General features: G+C 40.3%; 1 protein-coding gene across 4 annotated transcripts in view; it reads right to left on the reverse strand.

Annotated features, from left to right (window-relative positions):
* The window catches only part of efr3a (EFR3 homolog A (S. cerevisiae)), a 243809-nt gene that overhangs the window by 144943 nt on the left and 79520 nt on the right, over window positions 1–19346 (reverse strand). For all 4 annotated transcript variants that reach the window (XM_029703945.1, XM_029703942.1, XM_029703944.1 and 1 more), the window contains 2 exons: window positions 10265–10386; window positions 5728–5877 (listed from right to left, as the gene is read on the reverse strand). In XM_029703945.1, coding sequence (XP_029559805.1) covers window positions 5728–5877; window positions 10265–10386 — 272 coding nt within the window. The remainder of the gene's footprint in view (window positions 1–5727; window positions 5878–10264; window positions 10387–19346) is intronic.

Here is a 19346-nt window from a genome sequence, read left to right on the forward strand (position 1 = left end):
TGCATGATATACAATTTTCTAGGTCTCTACTTTTATCCAATGTAAAAAACACAATTTCAAATTTTGCTACATAAGACCGAATCGGGGCAGTTGGTCAAAAATATAGTAGAAAGAGTAGAAAATCCAGAAAAGTAGAAAATTAATTGTAATTCAACACCAAGAAGAGATGAGAGCAGATGTCCTATGTTCGGCAGCGCTAACCTTGCGGTTCGCTTGAGAACAGTTGAGCAGGGATCAAGTCGTGCTGAGAAGAGCTTCAGGAGCGTAGTAAACTTCGCAAGGAAGAGAGCCAGAATAACCAGTGGGCGGGTGAGTGACGCCTTATAAAGAGGGAGGGGTTCACCTCATTCACCAGTCAACATGTCTGTTTCTGACAGATGTTGTATGATTGGTTCTTCCTAGTAGTGATCCGCCTACCGCAAATCCCATTGTTGTACATAAATAATTGTATTTGAATGAACCCCTTTACTTCTGATCGTCTCTGCAGGTAAACTACATGATTCAAAAAGTATGCTAGCATGAATAACCTGTGCACATACAAAGATGGGTGTATCATGACTGCTCACTTTTATCTTGACCACATTGTGCAACGCAACAAATTCAAGAGAAAGGGGCGCAACCAATTTCCTTGGTTATACTGTAGTCACAGAAAAGCCATGTACTTTGTGAATACCATGTGATTGACAGGCGACAAGCTAAAAAGGTGCTGTAGAATGTGTTGTTTACCCCCTCCCACCTAGCCTCAAGTGTCATTACCTTGATAAGGCGGTAAGCATGTGGCAAAACAATGGTAAGAGACAGACACTGTTGTGGTAGGTGTATCAAAACTGGAATTCCTCAGCATGCGGCAGTGCTTGTCTGCTGTTCGAAGAGAGCTCCATGTATAAGGACATTAAAAAAAAGTCTGGCACCAAAAATAGCTTTGTTCACATGGAAACCACCTGGAGGGAAGGAGAACAGAGAGAGAGGAGGCTAGAAATAGAGGGGAGAAGGAGAGAGAGGAGAGCGATAAAGGGAGCAAGAGAGAGATGTCTGTATTTTGCACCGGGTGATAGGACAGTAGAGGAGAGGAGGGTAAAGCTTTATCTCCACAAACCTGTCCTGTGTCATCAAGCCGAGCCGCCGCCTGTCAAGGTGTCTAAATCTTAGCTCCAGTGGGGTAAATCTTGGGCGTGGGCAAGAGCCTGGCTCAACGGCTACCTCCGGCTCTGGCCCCTCTCCTAACGGTTTCTCTGTATGAAATATCATCAAGCTTTTCTACCTTCTCCAGAAGAACTATGTCAATTCCCCGTCATCACTCATCCTCCTCGGGCTAAAGGAAAATCTCAGGAGAGGGCCTGGGTCCCAAAGGGCAAACTATTCCCTATATAGTGTACTACTTTTGCATGGGCCCTGGTCAAAAGCATTGCACAATATATGGAATAGGTTGCCATTTGGGACAAAATCTGAGACTGCGCTAGGCGTCTGGGGAGTTTGTAGTACACAATATTACCCATCCAAAAATTGGGACGCTATGGATTTATACAGTGCATTCAGAAAGGATTCAGACCACTTGACTTTTTCCACATTTTGTTAGGTTACAGCCTTATTCTAAAATAGTCTCTCCAGAGATTTTTGATCAGGTTCAAGTCTGGGCTCTGGCTGGGCCAGTCAAGAACATTCAGAGACTTGTCCTGAAGCCATACCTGCGTTGGCTTGGCTGTGTGCTTAGGGTCGTAGTCCTGTTGGGAGGTGAACCGTCGCCCCAGAATGAGGTCCTGAGCGCTCTGGAGCAGGATATCATCAAGGATCTCTGCACTTTGCTCCGTTCATCTTTCCCTCAACCGTGACTATTATCCCAGTCCCTGCCTCTGAAAAACATCCCCACAACATGATGCTGCCAAAACCACCATGCTTCACCGTAGGGATGGTGCCAGGTTTCCTCCAGACGTGACACATGGCATTCAGGCCAAAGAGTTCAATCTTGGTTTCATCAGACCAGAGAATCTTGTTTCTTATGGTTTGAGTCCTTTAGGTGCCTTTTGTCAAACTCCAAGTGGACTGTCATGTGCCTTTAACTGAGGAGTGGCTTCAGTCTGGTCCCTATACCATAAAGGCCTGATTGGTGGAGTGCTGCAGAGATGGTTGTCCTTCTAGAAAGTTTTTCCATCTCCAAAGAGGAACTCTAGAACTCTGTCAGAGTGACCATTGGGTTCTTTGCCACATCCCTGACCAAGGCCCTTTTCCCCCAATTGCGCAGTAGGAAGAGTTTTGGTGGTTCCAAACATCTTCCATTTAAGAATGATGGAGGCCACCTTGTTCTTGGTGCAGACATTTTTTGGTACCCTTCCCCAGATCTGTGCCTTGAAATAATCCTGTCTCGGAGCTCTACGGACAATTCCTTATGGCTTGGTTTTTCCTCGGACATGCACTGTCAACACTGGGAATTTATATAGACAGGTGTGTGCCTTTCCAAATCAAGTCCAATCAATTGAATTTACCACAGGTGGACTCCAAGTTGTAGAAACATCAAGGATGATCAACATAACATAATGCACCAGAGCTCAATTTTGAGTCTCATCGCAAAGGGTCTGAATAGATAAGTAAATAAGGTTTCTGTTTTTTTTATTTTTAATACATTTGCAAATACTTCTAAAAACCGGTTTTCGCTTTGTCATTATGGTGTATTGTGTGTAGATTGATGAGGAAATAAACCAATGTAATACATTTTAGAATAAGGCTGTAATGAAAACAAAATGTGGAAAAAGTGAAGGGGTCTGAATACTTTCCGAATGCACTGTACACAACGGACAGATCATAGAAAGGTGCAGACGTAGATTCAGCGGGGTTCTGTTACAATTAAGAAAGAAGAGCGGTGGTGGATTACCACTTGGAAAGAAAGACAAAGGGAGAAGAGCGATAGATGAAGGGGTGTGAGAGAAAGGGGGAAGGGAGAAGGGATGCATTTTCTTAGAGCTAGCTGATGTCTATTGAGAAGAAATATGTGAATTCAAACAGTCTTTGATTATAACATAAAAATGTCACTTAACAGAAGCTTTTATCCAAAGTAACGTACAGTACAGTGTGTGCATACGCTTTTAATATGTGCATGTGATCCCTGTGGGAATTTAACTAGTGTCTATATAGTGTAAAAGCAATGAAAATTCCTGAAAAGTGTTTTCCAGTTTTTCCCATCCTCTTTAGACTGGAATTTAGGGCCCTTGATCTAAACCTTATGTTCTTATGGAAAAACAGGTTCACCTTAAGACCTGGTTTCAAATATTATTTGTTGTCCCTGAGTGTTTGATTGTGCTAGCACATGAAGTGCCAGATGGGCAGGGTTTGCATTTTTAGGACTATTCAAGTGATTCCATAAGTTGCCAGAAAAGCTAAATCAAGCCTAGCTAAAATATTTGAACTTATACATCTTTTTCTTTCGTTTAACATTATTTTAATTGATTGAATAAGAAGGGGCAATAGACAAGAGGAAATGACAGAGGGATCGAACCCTTGCCTCAAGGGGCAATATTTTGTTTATTAGTTAAAATTCCTGAAGGGATTATATGCACATAATACAAATGTATGCTCTCACTGTACTGCAAGTCTATTTAGATAAAAGCATCTGCTAAATGGAATATTATATAATTATGTTAAAGAGGCAATCTACGATTGCAACATCCATGTTTGGACTTTTGCATTTATGTTATATAGCATTTGATTATAGAAGAAGAATATAATGTAAAATACCTCTGGAACTTAGTTCAACTGTCTAACCTCATCAGAACCCAAAACATAAGGATGTTTTACTGCTTTGTTCATAAACAATGTATTTGTAAATAAACACTAAACAAATAAAATGTTATTTGTCACATGCGCCAAATACAACCTTACCGTGAAATGCTTACTCACAAGCCCTTAACCCCTAACCCAACAATGCAGTTCAAGAAATAAAGTTAAGAAAATATTTACCGGGTAGACTAAAGTAAAAGATAAAATAAAAAGATAAAGAAATAGATAAGCATTTTTTATTTAACTTTAATTTTGATCTCATGGACACTCAGTCCTTGCATCCATAGGTCTGTCTATGAATTTGAGAGTGGTTGCATTTTTCCAGCCCCATCCCTCAGCTGTTTGCCATATCTGTGGCCTGTTTGTTGTGATTTGAACTGCAGATGACTACTTTAAAACCTGTTGGGGATAGGGGGCAGTATTTGCACGGCCGGATAAAAAAACGTACCCGATTTAATCTGGTTATTACTACTGCCCAGAAACTAGAATATGCATATAATTATTGGCTTTGGATAGAAAACACCCTAAAGTTTCTAAAACTGCTTGAATGGTGTCTGTGAGTATAACAGAACTCGTATGGCAGGCAAAAACCTGAGAAGATTCCTTACAGGACGTGCCGTCTCTGACCATTTCTTGGGCTTCTACACTCTCTTTATTGAAAACTGAGGATCTCTGCTGTAACGTGACACTTCCTACGGCTCCCATAGGCTCTCAGAAGGCGGCAAACCGGTGAATGATGTCTTTGGAGCCCCTGGCTGAAAAACATTAACGCATTTGGATAGTGGTTGATCAGAGGACAATGAGACTGAGGCGCGTGCACGAGGCGACACCATGTTTTTATTTTCTCTGTCTTTGAACGTAAACAGGGCTTCCCGGTCGGAATATTATCGCTTTTTTACGAGAAAAATCGCATAAAAATTGATTTTAAACAGCGGTTGACATGCTTCAAAGTACGGTAATGGAATATTTAGAATTTTTTTGTCACGAAACGCGTCGGGCGCGTCACCCTTCGTCACCCTTTGGATAGTGTCTTGAACGCACGAACAAAACAGAGGATATTTGAACATAACTATGGATTATTTTGAACCAAACCAACATTTGTTATTGAAGTAGAAAACCTGGGAGTGCATTCTGACGAAGAACAGCAAAGGTAATCACATTTTTCTAATAGTAAATCGGAGTTTGGTGAGGGCCAAACTTGGTGGGGTTCAAAATAGCTAGCTACCTACTCAGAATATTGCAAAATGTGCTTTTGCCGAAAATCTATTTTAAAATCGGACATAGCGATTGCATAAAGGAGTTCTGTATCTATAATTCTTATAATTGTTATGTTTTTTGTGAACGTTTATCGTGAGTAATTTAGTAAATTCGCCGGAAGTGTTCGGTGGGAATGCTAGTTCTGAACGTCACATGCTAATGTAAAAAGCTGTTTTTTGATATAAATATGAACTTGATTGAACAAAACATGCATGTATTGTATAACAATGTCCTAGGCGTATCATCTGATGAAGATCATCAAAGGTTAGTGCTGCATTTAGCTGTGGTTTGGGTTTATGTGACATTATATGCTAGCTTGAAAAATGGCTGTCTGATTATTTCTGGCTGGGTACTCTGCTGACATAATCTAATGTTTTGCTTTCGTTGTAAAGCCTTTTTGAAATCGGACAGTGTGGTTAGATTAACGAGAGTCTTGTCTTTAACATGGTGTAAAATAGTCATATGTTTGAGAAATTGAAGTAATAGCATTTCTAAGGTATTTGAATAACGCGCCATGGGATTCCACTGGCTGTTGAGTAGGTGGGACGATTTCGTCCCACATACCCTAGAGAGGTTAAGTAGACAAGTTGTGACAGTCAGGACCACCTCCCAGGACTAACTGTTGATTTATTGATGTTAGTCCATAAATATGTATTTCAATGTCTATGACTGCCATGTGGGAATATATATATATTTAAGTACCTATCTAGGTCCTCGGCATCCTGCATGTTGAACAGCATGGAGGGGATGAGTTTGTCCATGTGCTGGGGCTCCCAGATGATGGCCTGAAGCTCATCGTTCACCGTCTTCCTCACCACGCCCTGCAGCCCTTTGATACCGGCCACACGGATCCTACAAGGGATACACACACACACACACACACACACACACACACACACACACACACACACACATTTTAAATACTATATTTGAAGGACTTAATCATTTCAAAGGTCACAGTTTATTGGGAAAGTATACAGACACCTTCCCTTTTTCCACATTTGTGACACGTTTCAGGAAACTATGCGTATGTCGCAAGTCACTACTTCACAGGAGAGGCATTTTTTTTTTTCAACATTTGTTTTTTGGCAGAAATGCCTTCTGGAACATGTGGACATTCATGTGCATTCATAACAAACTTGTATGCCATCTGTAAATACGAATAAGTGTTAAATTATGAGCCTAGTTGATTTGGCCACGGAAAAGACAGGAACCTTCCCGCTAGCCAAGATTGGCTGAGATAATAGATGGACTGGACATGTCGAGAGATGAGCTCGGATTGGTCTGCCATGTAGCATGCTTCTATCTATAACATGAGCTGATCAATATGTGTAGGCAATCCTTTCTAACACATCTTTGTTTGAAGATATCACGTAGTAGAACTGCAAAAAAAGTGTGGTTCTCCACTTTCTGTCGGACCGAGATTTGAAATCATTGGAATGCCCGGTGGAAGCAGTGTGATAGCTAAGGAAATGGAGAAAATTCTGCCGTTTGATTGCAAATATATAGAGGGAGTTGAAAAGAGAACACACAGAAGGTTGTTGTATAACAAACCGGTCTCCAGATTACATCTTGAAACTAAGGGCAACCATGGTATCCGTGACAGACAGGGAGAAGATTCCATTCATATGGGTAAGATAGTCTAGCTAGCTACATTTTCAGATATATGTTTGTAATTTGTCAGAAAGTCGTTTCATTGCAAGTTAAAGCATACTGTTAGCTAGCTAGCTAATGTTAGCTGGCTTGCTCGCTAGCTAGTATGATCTGTGTAGTAATATTACTTGTATCATTTGCATTGCTAGTTATAGCCTAATGTTAGATAGCTAGCTAACATTGAACCGGGTTGGTTAGCTACCTGCAGATTCATACAGTGTAGTATGAGTCGGGATTATGGTTCATTGTTTAGCAAGATAGCTACATGTCTAAACAAAAGACTCCACTATGCAAGTATCAATTTCACTACACCTTCTGTAACCTGTGCATGTGACAAATAAACTTAGATTTTATTTTATATACTATGTGTTTACCAGACGGTAATGTGAAGAACATGACCTGGACCAAAATCAAATTAGGATATAACGTTAGGCCAACAAGACACAGTCCAAGTAAAAAAAACTCAGGTAGAATGCCCTGCTTTTCTTTCATCAAACTCACAACTGCAAGATATTTTCTGTAATTGGCTCGCCATTAACTCGGAAATAATGATCTTGTTGTGAGTTTATTTTCCTGTAATAATGAAGACAAATTAGCTAAAGTGAAGAAGTTGTCAGCTATATGATATGGTCATTATTTGAACTGACTAGCCAGCTAACGTAACATTAGCTAGCTAGCTAAGAAGCTAGAAATGAACCAAAACATTGTTTAGAAAGTTGCAAGATTGACATATACTAAATACATTTTTAAACAGGTGGGTTAATTGGTGTTAAAATACATTAGTTATGCTATTTTGGACAAATAGGCAGCCTGTAGTTTTTGTATTTATACTGTTTTATAACGAAAACGACAAGTTTGATGTCGGACAACAATAAAATGTTCATGATGTAACTTCGACAACTATCGATAGATGTGGTATAAGCCAGTCTTCAGTCTTGAAATCTTTGGTTGTTAGTACATGACAGCACATGTGAATCCTTAAAGAAATGGGTGGGGCTAAGGCTTAAGAGAGTGTGAACAATGCTGAATGGGTGTAGACAAAGAGCTCTCCAGTAGGTTTACCAAAACACTCAAGGGCCATTTTCTCAAAAGTGAGGTCCCAAGTTTATCAACTTTCAAAGCAGAATTACTTTCCCAATGTTCCTCAACTGTAGTGTATGATATACCATTTTCTAGCTCTGAGACTTCACTTTTATCCAATGTAAAAAAACATTTCAAATGTTGCTACATATCTAAATGTTGAAAGTGCGTAGGTGACAGAAAGAAACAAAATGGTGCAGTTTGAAGCCATCTGTCGGAATGTGATGGTCGCGCTGGAGATGGGGTGTGAGCAGGTGGATCTGGGCAGGTGTGATGTCGATGTTTGTGTGTGTCTGTATGCTGTCATTTGATTGTGTATGTTTTGTATTGTTGAATTTTTTTTAACGTAAAAAAATTACAAACAAAGACTGTTCTATTTCCGAGTCACGTATGGGTCAATTTTAGCATTTTCCTAACATTAATGTCCTTCTCCTAACCTGACATGCTAATACGCCTAACCTGCAGCTTAAGTTCTCCAAACCTGCTGTGAAAAGTCACTTCTGCTAGTCAAAACTGGCAGACCTGCCCTGAGAACAGTGCAACACCACAAATGCAATACATATTGAATAACCTTAGCCAGAAATCTAATTACCCTTAACCAGAAATCTAAATAGCATTGAGGAGTACACCACATCTGTTATTGGCTTCATCAATAAGTGCATTGATGACGTTGTCCCCCACAGTGACCGTACGTACCTACCCCAACCAGAAGCCATGGATTACAGGCAACATCCGCACTGAGCTAAAGGCTAGAGCTGCCGACTCTAACCCGGAAGCTTATAAGAAATCCCGCTATGCCCTCCGACGAACCATCAAACAGGCAAAGCATCAATACAGGACTAAGATCGAGTCGTACTACACCGGCTCTGACACTCGTCGGATGTGGCAGGGCCTGCAAACCATTACAGACTACAAAGTAGAGGTCGACCGATTATGATTTTTCATCGCCGATACCGATTATTTGATGATCCGAGAAACCGCCGATACCGATTAATCGGCCGATTTGTATTTATTTACTTGTAATAATGCCAATTACAACAATACTGGGGGAAAAAAAACACTTTTATTTGAACTTAATATATCAATGAAACATGTTCAATTTGGTTTAAATAATGCAAAAACAAAAGTGTTGGAGAAGAAAGTAAAAGTGCAATATGTGCCGAGAGCTGCCCAGTGACACGAGCCTACCGGATGAGCTAAACTACTTCTATGCTCGCTTCGAGGCAAGTAACACTGAAGCATGCATGAGAGCATCAGCTGTGCCGGAAGACTGTGATCACGCTCTCCGCAGGCGATGTGAGTAAGACCTTTAGACAGGTCAACATTCACAAGACCGCAGGGCCAGACGGATTACCAGGCCGTGTACTGTAAGCATGCGCTGACCAACTAGGAAGTGTCTTCACTTACATTTTCAACCTCTCCCTGTCCGAGTCTGTAATACCAACATGTTTTAAGCAGACCACCATAGAACGCCAAGGTAATCTGCCGACCAGTAGCACTCACGTCTGTAGCCATTAAGTGCTTTGAAAGGCTGGTCATGGCTCACATCAACACCATCATCCTAGAAAGACCCACTCCAATTTGCATACCGCCCCAACAGATCCATAGATGATAAAGTCTCTATTGCACTCCACACTGCTCTTTCCCACCTGGACAAAAGGAACATCTATATGATAATGCTATTCATTGACTACAGCTCAGAATTCAACACCATAGTGCCCTCAAAGCTCACCAGTAAGCTAAGGACCCTGGGACTAAACACCTCCCTCTGCAACTGGATCCTGGACTTCCTGACGGGCCGCCCCCAGGTGGTAAGGTTAGGTAACAACATGTTTTTTTTTAAACAAATAATTACAGCAATATTGGTGGTGGGATGAGGTCTCTCTGCAGAGAGTGAATCATAGTCATCTGAATATATTCCTGGTGTCTTTATTAGATTAAGGAAGAGCAGGCATCTCTGGTGGAATAGGCGTCCCTCTGAAGCGCCTGCGCATGAAGTGATGCATGCACCACTGTTCTAGAGATTTTTTTACTGGTTGGTTGGTTTGCTAGTGTTTGGTCTGTTCTGTGTGTTATCTAAAAAACATTGCGCTGCCTTTCTTTCCATTGTTATGGGTATTCTTTGGTTGTTTTCTTTTGCTTTCTTTCTATCATCTCATGAAAGCAGCGAGCTATGGATTTAGCATAGGTGATTTGGAGATGAATAGGATTATTATAACAATCAGTAAGCCTGGCTGCTGTATGTAATTAACTAGCCTACTACTTAGATTTACATTCTCCTTTTACATTTTTTTGTTGGTGGGCCATTCTTTTATGGCATGAAAATCTGTGTGTGGCTTTAAAGCGATATACTGTTTAACCAAAATTACAACTTTACTTCCTTACTTGTCTATGGACAAGGAGAAAATGGCAATTTCCCCCCAGTGAGCATAATTTAATTCAAGTGAAAAATCCCTTTAATAATGTTCTTGTTCAAGGTTTATTTTCAAGCCTGTTATTTCCTCACCTGGTTCTGGTCTCAGGGTCTTCATGGGTTGAGTGGCACATGGCGCTGAACTGGGAGACAAAGAAGTCGTAGCGCCGGTGGTAGGACGGTGTGTCCTCCTCGATGTTGGCAAACTTGACAAACTGTCGGAGGCAGAGGGAGATACTAGTGTAAATGTCAACTCTAATGACCCAATTAACTTATTGGAAAATACAGTACCCGTCAAAAGTTGACACCTACGCATTCAAGGGTTTTTCTTTATTATTACTATTTTCTACATTGCAAAATAATAGTGAAGACATCAAAACTATGAAATAACACATATGGAATCATGTAGTAACCAAAAAAGTGTTAAACAAATCAAAATATATTTTATATTTGAGATTCTTCAAAGTAGCCACCACTTTCCTTGCCACTTTGCACACTCTTGGCATTCTGTAAACCATCTTTATGAAGAAGTCACCTGGAATGCATTTCAATTAAGAGATGTGCTTTGTAAAAGTTCATTTGTGGAATATCTTTAATTCTTAATGCATTTGAGCCAATCAGTTGTGTTGTGACAAGGTAGGGGTGGTATACAGAAGATAGCCCTATTTGGCAAAAGAACAAGTCCATATTATGGCAAGAACAGCTCAAATATGCAAAGAGAAATGACAGTCAATCATTACTTTTAGGCATGAAGGTCAGTCCGGAAACTTTCAAGAACTTTGAAAAGTTTCAAGTGTAGTCACAAAAACCATCAAGTGCTATGATGAAACTGGCTGTTATGAGGACCGCCACAGGAAAGGAAGACCCATAGTTACATCTGCTGCAGAGGATACGTTCATTAGAGTTACCAGCCTCAGAAATTGCAGCCCAAATAAATGCTTCACAGAGTTCAAGTAACATCCACATCTCAATATCAACTGTTCAGAGGAGACTGTGTGAATCAGGCCTTCTTGGTCAAATTGCTGCTAAGAAACGACTACTAAAGGACACCAATAAGAAAGGAAGACTTGCTTGGGCCAAGAAACACGAGCAATGGACAGAAATCTAGTAGAAATCTATCCTTTGGCCTGAGTACAAATGTAACATTTTTGGTTCCAACCGCCGTGTCTTTGTGATAAGCAGAGTAGGTGAACGGATGATCTCTGCATGTGTGGTTCCCACTGAGAAGCATGGAGGAGGAGTGATGGTGCGGGGGTGCTTTGCTGGTGACACTGTCTGTGATTTATTTAGAATTCAAGGCACACTTAATCTAACCACACTGTCCGATTTCAAAAAGGCTTTACAACGAAAGCAAAACATTAGATTATGTCAGCAGAGTAAACAGCCAGAAATAATCAGACACCGATTTTTCAAGCTAGCATATAATGTCACATAAACCCAAACCACAGCTAAATGCAGCACTAACCTTTGATGATCTTCATCAGATGACACGCCTAGGACATTATGTTATACAATACATGCATGTTTTGTTCAATCAAGTTCATATTTATATCAAAAAACAGCTTTTTACATTAGCATGTGACGTTCAGAACTAGCATACCCCCCGCAAACTTCCGGTGAATTTACTAAATTACTCACGATAAACGTTCACAAAAAACATAATTATTTAAAGAATTATAGATACAGAACTCCTTTATGTAATCGCTATGTCCGATTTTAAAATAGCTTTTCGGTGAAAGCACATTTTGCAATATTCTGAGTAGATAGCCCGGCATCACAGGCTAGCTATTTTGACACTCACCAAACTCAGATTTACTATAAGAGAAATTGGATTACCTTTGCTGTTCTTTGTCAGAATGCACTCCCAGGACTTCTACTTCAATAACAAATGTTGGTTTGGTTCAAAATAATCCATAGTTATATCCAAATAGCGGCGTTTTGTTCGTGCGTTCAAGACACTATCCGAAGGGTAAAGAAGGGTGACGCGCCCGACGCGTTTCATGACAAAAAAATTCAAAATATTCCATTACCGTACTTCGAAGCATGTCAAACGCTGTTTAAAATCAATTTTTATGCGATTTTTCTCGTAAAAAAAGCGATAATATTCCGACCGGGAAACCCTGTTTTAGTTGAAAGACGAAAAAATAAAAACATGGGGTCGCCTCGTACACGCGCCTCAGTCTCATTGTCCTCAGATCGACCACAAATGCGCTACTGTTTTTCATCCATGGCCTGCAAAGTCACCATTCATCGTTCTGGCGCCTTCTGAGAGCCTATGGGAGCGTTAGAAAATGTCACGTTATGCCAGAGATCCCCTGTTTTGGTTAGAGATGATCAAGAAGGCCAAGAAATAGTCAGAGAGAGCGCTTCCTGTTTGGAATCTTCTCAGGTTTTGGCCTGCCAAATGAGTTCTGTTATACTCACAGACACCATTCAAACAGTTTTAGAAACTTTAGGAGGTTTTCTATCCAAATCAAACGATTATATGCATACTCTAGTTACTGGGCAGGAGTAGTAACCAGATTAAATCGGGTACGTTTTTTATCTGGCCGTGCAAATACTGCCCCTATCCCCAACAGGTTAACGAGAGTCTTGTCTTTAAAATGGTGTAAAATAGTCATATGTTTGAGAAATTGAAGTAATAGCATTTCTAAGGTATTTGAAAATCGCGCCACGGGATTCCACTGCCGCGATTCCACTAGCCCATAGAGGTTAACCAGCATCGCTACCACAGAATTATGCAGCGAAACACCATCACATCTGGTTTGCACTTAGTGGGTCTATCATTTGTTTTTCAACAGGACAATGACCCAACACACGTCCAGGCTGCTTAAGGGCTATTTTACCAAGAAGGAGAGTGATGGAGTGCTGAATCAGATGACCTGGCCTCCGCAATCATCTGACCTCAACCCAATTGAGATGGTTTGGGATGAGTTGGACCGTAGAGTGAAGGAAAATCTGCCATCAAGTGCTCAGCCTATGTGGGAACTCCAAGACTTTTGGAAAAGCATTCTTGGTGAAGCTGGTTGAGAGAATGCCAAGAGTGTGCAAAGCTGTCATCAAGGCAAAGGGTGGCTACTTTGAAGAATCTAAAATATATTTTGAATTGTTACACTTTTTTGATTACAACATGATTCCGTACAGTGGTTTATCCTTTAAAATTTGGAGTGTACTGCAGCACAGCTTGCATGGTGCCGCAGAATTCTATGGCACGTTATTTAGGTGCCAATCACTGGTAACACTAATGCTAGTTAGTGCTAGTTTGACCACCAGAGGGCATATTTGAGAAGCCTTCAATAGTGGCTGTATTAGGGAATTTTAAACCTTTTTTGTAAGAACATAGTATATGGGACTAATTTTAAGAAATCTTGCTTAATTAATTTGATTAATATTATGGTGTTTCTATTCCAAGAAAAATGAAAAAACCCTCTGGGTTTCTGTTAGGATGGAACGGAAAATATGGCACTGTACAACGTTATGGTCGGGAGTAGGCCAAAGTACTTGGCTATTTAGCTAAAGAATCCCTGTGTCATGCAGGTACGCGGGAGACCAGGGTTAAATTCCCCGACGAAGAGGAAGGAGTAGGCTGTCCTTGTAAATAAGAATTTGTTCTTAACTGACTTGCCTAGTTAAACAAAGGTTACACTAAGAGCATAACATTTCTACACACTCATTTTCTAATTCTAGTCTAACCAATACCCAAACAGAGACTCAGCGAAAATAAAAATCTCATTGATTTATCAAGACCAGTCCCCATGCTTGTCTCAGAGCAGTGCGAAACTAAGCTAAAATAGCTGTAGCCTATTGCTTCAAATCCTATTGCCTCTTACTTCAATATGCTCTTTAAATAAATAAAACCTACACCACATTTAACAGCACATTACTCAACATTAGAGAGACTCATGCCATCTGCGATAGGCCTACAGCATATCGAAAAATATGACGTCACTCTCCGCCAATAATTACATATAGAGGATTGACGGATTGGAGGATTCTAAATTAAAACCAAAAGCCACCTCAAGGGTCTCCCGGTGGTGGCCGGCACAGGTATCGAACCTGCATCTGTAGCAATGCATTTTGCACTGCGGAAGCCCCCATCCACAAAGTATTAAAATACAAAGAGGTGTTGGTAAAGGTATATTGTCCTTCTAATCGGGCTATAAGTGTTGGAAAACCTGTTTTCAAAATGCCACCAGCTGTCCATCGCTACTGTAAATAAAAACACAGCATCTTGTTTACATTCTTTATTGTAAACACAATGTCACAAATAATGTGTATCTACCTTTCCAATTACTTTGAGTTTGGGATTAATGTGATTAATATTAAGGTGTTTCTATTCCAAAAAAAATGAAAAGCCCTCTGGTTTCTGTTAGGATGTAACAGAAATTATGGCGCTGTACAACATTACGGTCGGGAGTAGGCTACAGTACTGGGCTATGTAGCTAAATAATCACCGTGTTGTGCGGGCACAGAGGAGACCTGGGTTCAATTCCTCGACGGGGAGGAAGGAGTAGGCTGTCCTTGTAAATAAGAATTTGTTATTAACTGACTTGCCTAGTTAAATAAAAGGTTATACTAAGAGCATAACCTTTCTACACCATAATTGAGGTCTAACCAATACCCAAACGGAGATTCAGTCAAAATAAAAACTAACTGATTTATCAAGACCAGTCCCCATGCTCTTCTCAGAGCATCGCGAAATGGTGCTAAAATAGTTGTAGGCTATTACTTCAAATCCTATTGCGTCTAACTTCAATACGCTCTTTAAATAAATAAGACCTAGATTACTTTTAACAGCACATTAAACAACACTAGTGAGACTCATGTCACCTATGGTAGACCTAGAGTATATCGGAAAATATGACGTGACTCTCCGCCAATGATTACATATAGAGGATTGACGGATTGGAGGATTCTAAATTAAAACCAAAAGCCACCTCATGGGTCTCCCGGTGGCGGCCAGCATGTATCTGTAGCAAAATACGGAGAGGTGTTGGTAAAGGTATATTGTCCTGCTAATAGCCCATAATGGGCTATTATAATACTGTACATGGTGTCTAGGTCAGGATAACCAAAACATTTCTTTAAAGACTATCAGAAAGAATGTTGGTACTTATCTATTTTTGATTCAAAGCCATGAATGAGTGAGTCACTCAGCTTTATGTAGGTGCCAGAATATATGACCGTGCCATCAACTTGATAATATATAACGATATTTTGGATGTTATTTCCTTCTCAAAAAAAAGAAAGTGAGCGATTGTAATCTGAATAAAGGCCATTTATTTCTGTTTTTAGAGGGAGAGAAATGCTGGGCCAATTGTGTGCCGCCCTATGGGACTCCCAATCACGGTCGGATGTGATACATAATAATACGTTTTGTGGTATTATTTGTTTTGTATTTTCTGGCGGATTAAACTGAAATTGCAACCAATCACGGCCGGTGGTGATACAGCCAACCTAACTCAGAAATACATTTAACGATAGAATTCTCCCTCTACCCTCCTAGGCAAGTCTATTGTCCAGCTACCTGCTAATAGCCATAATGGTGCTGTACAACGTGACCATGGGTGTTTTCAAAGAGTATTTTCCAGTAAGCAACAATTTGTTAACCTTCATTAGACAACTTTATTCCAATATTTCTGTAATTCAGTGATATTTATTCCCATAGTAATTCGTTATGGATCCATAACTAAATAAGAGTATTTTTATCATTATTTTATTACCGAAAGCATAAAGATGCCATCATTAGTTACATTGTTTTAGTTTGAACGTGCAGACTGGCACTAAGAACAGCGGGAACATTTCCCAAGTCGGCACCATTATTAGTGCAATGCCCCTTAGTGTTGCTCTGTGCTACCCAGTGTGGCGGGGTGGGGGTTCACCCCCCCTTCCTCCTCCTCCCTTCCCCATGGGCTAGGTCTTCTGTGTGCAGCTCTGCCGCCCATCCCATGCCCCCTGCCCTCGTGCCTTGACCCTCACGCGCTTTCAGTGGATACAGCTGGAGAACTGCAAGGCAATCCCATTGTGTGCAACTCGGGAGCCATGACAAATATGACCAATATATATTATCCTGCTAATAACAGGGTTAATAATATATCTGTGAGAATATCCAACAGGCTTTTATATAATTATAAATTAATAATAATAATAATAATAATCACTTTGTTTAAAAACTAACAATATTTTGGAGATTTCGATTTCAAATAATGTAAAATGAGCGAGAAAAGGGTCATTCTTGAACATGGGGAGAGACATTGTTACTAATTTGTAAATAAAGCCAGTTTGTATTTAGAATTATTTATTTCAGTTTTTAGGAGAGAAACCAAAAACATACAATCATCTCATAGGTCTCCCAGTCAAGGACAGCACGGCATTGAACCAGCATCTGTAGCAACACAGCTTGCACTGCTATGCAGTGTCTTAGACCGTTGCGCCACTCAGGCGCTGTACAACGTGATCGGTCGGGAGTGGGCTATACTACTACAGTAAGAGTAAAATAATCCTAACAAAATAAAATAATAAAAACCTTAGTGTAACAACAGTTTTAGTAAGTAATACTGAAGTCGTGCACAATTATCAGTTTCTGTTTAGGTTTATGTCGCCCATTCATTGTCAGTTAGAGACACAGTAGGACCCAAAAGCATAGTCAGTGTTCTAACTCCCCCTTGTGGTGGTCTGGAGCAATGAAGTGGTGACGCAGGGTACCGTACTAAACCACAAATTACCTGTATGTACCACAGCATAATTGCAAAACTTTTAGTGGAGCAACCACTGAATGTGTATTTCATATAGTTTGATGTCTTCACTATTACTCTACAATGTAGAAAATAGTTTTTTTTAAATAAAAAAAAAACCCTTGAATGAGTAGGTGTCCAAACTTTGACTGGTACTAATATATATATATATATATATATATATATATATATATATATATATATAAAAATTCCATTCCTTAGTCTTTGAGACAGGTTAGGTTTCTATATAAACCAATTTCACTATGTTATTGGAACTCTACATTTTTTTTTTCACAATGTCAACAATTGTCAAACGCAAACCCAACTAAGTCAAAGGAAAATTCATGTGAATACAGTAGAGATTAAGTGAATCTATCAAAGTGAATCTATCAAAGATTGGAGACTCATCTACAGAAGATTGGAGATTTAAAGCACAGAACTGTATATCTGCAAGCATTAATTAGTTTTAATATGACCTGAACAAACATGCTAATTTTCACCCATAACTAGCATAGAATACATCAAGAGTAAAAAAATGTGGGTTGGGAAATGTCCACTTCAGGTGTGTCCATACAAAAGGTATTACACCACACTGTACACTTCCAGCCAGAACCAACTCCCCATTGATCTCTCTACCACGTTGACCTCGAGCGATGTCACACTCCAGTAATGACAACAATCATCACTAAACCATTCCTTTTTAAAAGAGCAAGGCGTTTGAGCTGATCCCAGCCTCTCACGGCTTTGAGTAGCAGACCACCGTCAAGTACCAGGCTAAATCAGCCGCGCTCGCCAACCTGGCCACTAGCTGACCCCTACTCGCCTTCAACACTTAACCTGCCCTTTGCAACCCGACAACCCTATCATCACATCACCTGGCCGCATCGCAATCCTCCTCTGATGGTTATATAGGCGAGGGTCGAAAAAAAAGAAAAGGCGGTTTCCCTGCTGTACCTGATAATTTAAACCCATTTTCCATCCAACCCCACTTTTGGCATAATGGCTGGGAATGGGGAGTGAGAGTGAAGGACAGGCGCGGAGGCAAGCCAGTCACCACGAAGTACAGTGATCTGGCCTCTTATTGTCCGAAGCCCCCTTAGTGGGAAGAGAAAGAGCGTGGATACTCATCCCTGTACAAATAATATGAGGTGTAATTACTGCTCTGTTTACCAGAGGACTCTGCCTAATCGGGGGTACTGACAACAGTGTGCTGAAAATGCTTAGGCAGGTACAATGTGGTACAGAGTGGACACTATTGACGGCCACTAGCACAAGACCAGTCTCCGGCAAAATACTCTCAGGAACAGTCTCCCGGAGTCAGATTAAGCCTAGTCCTGGATCCAAAAAGTATTTTAATGGAGATTCTCCAATGAAATGGCTTCTTAGGCCAGGACTAGTCTTAATTTATGTTAGCGAAACCGGCCCTTAGTCTATAAAATAGGTGCATAAAGTTTGTTATTGTTACATCGACAAGGGATTGGCTACTGATATCAAGCCGACTACTAAGATTAAACACAGCTGAATGCCTACTATTTGGCCGACACATTCACTTAATGGGGCGGCAGGTAGCCTAGTGGTTAGAGCGTTGGGCCAATAACTGAAAGGTTGCTGGATCTAATCCCCGAGCTGACAAGGTAAAAATCAGTCGTTCTGCCCCTGAACAAGGCAATTAACCCACTGTTCCCCGGTAGGCCGTCATAGTAAATAATAATTAGTTCTTAACTGACTTGCCTAGTTAAATAAAGGTTACATTTAACAAAATAATGAACACCACTGGTCAAAAGTTTTAGAACAGAAACAACAAAACTATGAAATAACACATATGGAATCATGTAGTAAACAAAAAAGTGTTGAACAAATCTAAATATTTTTATTTGAGATTCTTCAAATATCCACCCTTTGCCTTGATGACAACTTTGAACATCCTTGGCATTCTCTCAACCACCTTCACCTGGAATGCTTTTCCAACAGTCTTGAAGGAGTTCCCACATATGCTGAGCACTTGATGGCTGCTTTTTCTTCACTCTGCAGTCCGTAGAGTGTCTATGGATTTTGATTAATTGATTAGCTAACATGTCTAAACAAAAGACTCCACTTTGCCAGATGATTACATGACCCCGTCAAGTTAGCCAGGTGTGTCTGGCGGTGATTACGTCCATCTATTGTATTTCATGCAATGCAGTACTTAATGCAGCTGGTGGCCACACCAGATACTTACTGTTACTTTTGATTTTGACGCACCTTTTGTTCAGGGACACATTATTCCATTTCTGTTAGTCACATGTCTGTGGAACTTGTTCAGTTTAGGTGTCAGTTATTGAATGTTCTTATGTTCGTACAAATATTTACAAAAATAAACACAGTTGACAATGAGAGGATGTTTCTTTTTTTGCTGACTTTATTTGGTTAACTTTAGCTAGCTATGAGAATTGGTTTGTATT

The sequence above is a fragment of the Salmo trutta genome, chromosome 21, assembly GCF_901001165.1.
Source record: "Salmo trutta chromosome 21, fSalTru1.1, whole genome shotgun sequence".
NCBI classification, from domain to species: Eukaryota; Metazoa; Chordata; class Actinopteri; order Salmoniformes; family Salmonidae; genus Salmo; species Salmo trutta.